Genomic DNA, 5,000 nt, shown 5'->3' with positions numbered 1-5,000 from the left:
CTCATACTAATAGTGTTAAATAATTTGCTGGAAAATGTACAGCTCATATTTTACTCAAGATTCTACACAGAATAGTGTCTCTCACACACTCATCAACACCAACTGAGAACTTCATTGCTAAGCATATTAATATGCATGATCAAAATGAGTAATGCAGTGATAAAGAACTTCAACTGTGTAGGTATTACATTAACATGTGTAATTATTCATCATGCTCAGAGTATTAGATATATTAGTCATCCTCAGGTACAGGTAATGTTGTACTTTCAGGTAATTCCACCTGTTCTTTGTGTGCTGCTGGCATGAGTGTGTGTGTGTGTGTGTGTGTGTGTGTGTGTGCACAGCATACATATACTGTAGCACACATATAGCTCTGTCTGGGTGTCATCACCTGACACCTGGCTATAAACACACACTTTAGCGGGAGAAGTTCTGTCGCCTTATTCAACACTTGTTCGATCATTTTACTGTAGTCGTTACAGTCCAATACAGATCAGAACACACACACACACACACACACACACACACACTTGAGCTGGTGAGGCTCAGTCATTTTACTTCAACACTAGTCCAAAATAGAACACAACACAATACAACACAACACACACACAAAGACACACACATGCACGCGCACACACACACACACACACACACACACACACACACACACACACACACACACACACACACACACATAAGGTTGGTTGCCGTCGAGGCAGGCAGGAACATCTGGTGCAGCTCCACCCTGAGCTGTTTTAATTAGAGCTTCAGAACAAGAGTGTGAGGCTTCCTGGTATTGCATGAAACTAGGTCGCCTCACTATGTGTGTGTGTGTGTGTGTGTGTGTGTGTGTGTGTGTGTGTGTGCGCGTGTGTCTGTATTTAATAAGCTACATTTTAAAAAGGAAATTAGTTGGGTAGAAAAAGCAAAAATATGTAATTGTCAACAGGAAAGGTGTTAGACGAACATCAGGGGAGGGGCGGGGGTGGTTGAGGTGGCGAAGGGGGCGGTAGGGGTGGGGGTGTGTTGCTCTCCACTTTTTTGGGCAGGAGATGGTAGATGCCCCAGTTTAGCTGCACCCATTATGTAACGCCGCTGCCTCTTTACCTGGCAATTCTGCCAGCCAGCCAGCCAGCCAGGGACACAGGAAGTGGGCCACTCCAGCGAGGGTCTCCAGCTTTCAGGACACAGCGTGAGGCAGCTGGCACATCGCTGCAGGGACACGGCGCTCTCTCAGTGTAGCACAACCTGTCAGTGCAGACACAATTCAGCCATTGTGTCTCCGTACATTAGCCAGACATACAGTATAGACTAGCTAATGTCAGAGCCCTGTGATGGCCATGGCTGAGTAGGATAGTGATTATCTGATGGGAGCAGAGCTTGTCTGTGCTGCGTGTTGTCAAGTCACTTGTTTGTAGTATTTATACAGCGCATTTGAAAACAATAGGAGTTGTATCAAAGTGCTTGCCATTCAAGGTCCAATCGATCACCATAAAAAATCAACCAGAATAAAATGATAGAGTTATAGATTGAAAGAGTAGAGTCTAAAAAGATGAAAAATAGAAGACCTGGAGTGCAATAAAAGTGAAATAATAATAAAAAAGAGGTATCGATGAGCAAAAGTGAAAAAGAGAATGGTTAAAGAAGACAAGAAAAGTGAACATAAACAAGCAAAACCTGAAACTGATGGAAATTGAAAAATAGATAACAGCATAAGATCATAAATATGGATAAAAGAACTGAATACTATCATAACTGCAACAAAGCACAATAAAATAACAACCTTATTAAAAAGTAAACTTGACAAACAATAGAGCATCCTTGCACAAGCTCAGCTCAAATAGTAACCTCAGATAGAATCAAGTGCAGATACAAGAATGTAGCGCCAAGTTAAAATCCTGGGAGAGCCGGTATAGAAAAAGTACATTTTCAATCTGGCTTTAACGGTGTCCAAGTAGGCAGCAGATATAGCACAAAAAGAGAGACTTGTGCAGAATTTTGGATCAATAACAGAAACAGTTTGATCACCCTCTGATGTCAAATCAGACTGAGGTAACAAGTGAAACACCTCAGAGGATGCACTGAGAAAACAAAACTGGTAGATGATCTGATGTGTAGCCTACAGCACGTATCAGACATAAAAATATCACACAAAGTAAAATCATGTGATAGCGTAAAACTAGCACAGCTTTTGTGTAGCAGAAGTGATAGCTGGAACTACATTGAAACTCTCAGGGATGTTTTGGAGAGCTATAGTAAGATGTGCTGTAGTGTAGGACAGCAAACATGAATGTTCAACCACCAGTGCACTAGAAGTGTAGTAACTTTCACATGTGACTTGGGTGTAACACACCATAATGATCTGAAATGTGTAGTATGGTTACTAAGACATTAATTAATTACGTAATTAAATACGTACGTATGCAGAGGCTCTCTGAAAGGGTTCTCTTAAGTGTAATGTGTCTAAGGTGGGAGCTGCCTGACATGAAGTTTAAACATACAGTAGCCTATCTTTAATGAGGCAAATGCTTACAACATCAAAGATGTGCATGATACTGTATCTGACGTACAGTATGCTGTAGCTATTTGAATTATTCTTAGGCATATTACTTATGCTTTACATGTGCGAATGCAGAAGTTTGCACGTATATTGTAAGTGTGCAGCATTAATCTGAAGAGCATGCTGCTATTCATTTTAGTGTGAATAGATGTCTGATGTGTGCACAGATGTCTCAAGTACACAGTAGCTCTGTGAAGTCTAGTGAATGTGGCTTTAGAAGCTCTCTGAACTCTGGAGGAACTGAGTACATTTTTAAAAGGTGCTTTGAGCTTTCAGTGGCTGTCTGACTTGTGCTGGGTTCTAGTGATAGAGCCTCTGTGAACGGATTGTATGAAGTGTGTGTGTGTGTGTGTGTGTGTGTGTGTGTGTGTGTGTGTGTGTGTGTGTGTGTGTGTGTGTGTGTGCGCGCACGCGCTTTTTGCTCACAGCACAGACCTCCCCCTACATTTTGTAGTATGTATTTTACGACACTCCTCCTCCTAACCGGCAACGGTTTACTCGCATTTTCCTTCTTTTCGCCGGCTCTGCCATGACAAATGTCAGGGAAACTCCATCGCTACCTTGTTCTAGCCGGTACCTGGCACGTATGTGTGTAACGCCGTAAAGTTATTTGTTACTTTCTGACTCTCGGGTCGGCGGCAAGGCTGCGGGAACCGGGACGGCAATCATTCAACCCAGAAAAAAGTAATATAACCATGCCAGTGACTCAGAAGCAGTTAAGTTAAGGTGAGCTAAAAAAAAGATTAAAAAGCATAGCTCCCCTAAATCGTGAAGACAGCGGGAAAAAAACGGATGAAACGGGAAGGTTGACAGCTGTGCGTGTGCGTGTGCGTGTGCGTGTGCGTGATATGTATTTGATTCTGACCATCGCTCTATTGAGTTATTCTGAGCTGCTGGCTCCTCATTGGTGCTGTGCGTTGAGTTCTCATACTGCGCTGCAGAGGTTATCCGGAAGATGGCCGTCTTCAGGGGGATTAGTCCAAATCATGGCAAGAGTAATGAGAACCCAGCTGTAATCTTCTACTCTCTTGCTCCTCTTCTTCATGATATTCTACCCTCTTTCTCTCTCTCTCCATCTCTTTCTCAGTCTCTCTGCTTCTCTGTCTCTCTCTCTCTCCCTCTCTCTCTCTCTTTCTCTCTCTACTGCCTTTTCTTCATCCCTTTCTCTCCCTTCCTCTTTTCATTCTCTCTGATACGTGTTATGTGATCATGTTGACTAGCAACTAATTAAGCATGTCTTTGTCTCTCTTTGTGTGTGTGTGCGTGTGCGTGTGTGTGCCTGTGTGTGTGTGCGTGTGTGTGCGTGTGTGTGTGTGTGTGTGTTAGGACTGGGACTCTGGAGCTGGGCGATAAGCTCCTGGCCATCGATAACATCCGTCTGGAGAACTGTCCCATGGAGGACGCCGTGCAGATCCTGCAGCAGTGTGAGGACCTGGTCAAGCTCAAGATCCGCAAGGACGAGGACAACTCTGGTAACTCACACACACGTGTGGACACTCGCACACACAAACACACATACACACACACATTCACAAGTGTACACACATACTCTCTTTCACACACGCTCAAACACATTTAATTGCACACACACATTTTACTTTTACACCTGCAAAAAATATAGCCACAAAAACATATGGCATATATTCACACACACACACACACACACACACACGCACACACATACACACACACACACGCACTGAATTGATTAATTACACCCCTCTCCTATCTGATCTTGGGGGTGTTGAGCATGAAATGGTCCCGTGTGCTGCTAATGAAAGCTGGGCAGCCTCAAGAGAAGCAGCCCCGGTGCCCATGGGAATACTACTCCAGTCTCCTCTACTGAGCCCTCTCACTGTCTACCTTACTTACAGTACAGTACAGTCTGCTGGGTCAGTCCAAGAACCCTAGCACAGCAAGCATACAAGTAGGACACTGGGAAGTGTCCCTTTAATTATGGGAGGGGTGGGCTTTAATGTGACAGACCGGATAGTGACAGGAAGTGAGTGGGAGAGAGAGATGAAGTGGGACCAGGAAGTGACCAGGAAGTGACCCGGGTCAGATTGGAACCCAGGTCCTCACTCGTGGGCACGTGGACCCAAATGCACAACTCCATATGTATGGAAGTGCATAGTATCAATAGCTTTTACACTTCATTACATAGTGTCAATAGCTGTAACACTTCACCGAATAGTGTCAATAGCTTTCATACTTTATTGCATAGTATCAACAGTTTTTAGGATGTACTGTACATGTAGTATGTGTAGTGTAGTGTAGTTGTACTTTAATGTGCTTTATTGTGCTGTGACCGAGCATACTGTATGTAGTGTGAAATGTGCCCTGGTTGTCCTTAATAGAGCTGGCGTGTTAGTGCAAAAGCGTGCTGGGGAGAGACACAAGTGGGACATAGCCAGGTGTTGCGGCTGCACCACATGAGTGT

General features: G+C 44.0%; 1 protein-coding gene across 4 annotated transcripts in view; it reads left to right on the top strand.

Moving 5' to 3' along the window:
* Window positions 1-5,000, top strand: part of grip1 (glutamate receptor interacting protein 1) — a 350,390-nt gene that overhangs the window by 321,477 nt on the left and 23,913 nt on the right. For all 4 annotated transcript variants that reach the window (XM_062528265.1, XM_062528266.1, XM_062528262.1 and 1 more), the window contains exon 16: window positions 3,887-4,032. In XM_062528265.1, coding sequence (XP_062384249.1) covers window positions 3,887-4,032 — 146 coding nt within the window. The remainder of the gene's footprint in view (window positions 1-3,886; window positions 4,033-5,000) is intronic.

The sequence above is a fragment of the Sardina pilchardus genome, chromosome 23, assembly GCF_963854185.1.
Source record: "Sardina pilchardus chromosome 23, fSarPil1.1, whole genome shotgun sequence".
Classification (NCBI taxonomy): Eukaryota; Metazoa; Chordata; class Actinopteri; order Clupeiformes; family Clupeidae; genus Sardina; species Sardina pilchardus.
This window is presented reverse-complemented; position numbering and strand designations above follow the sequence as displayed.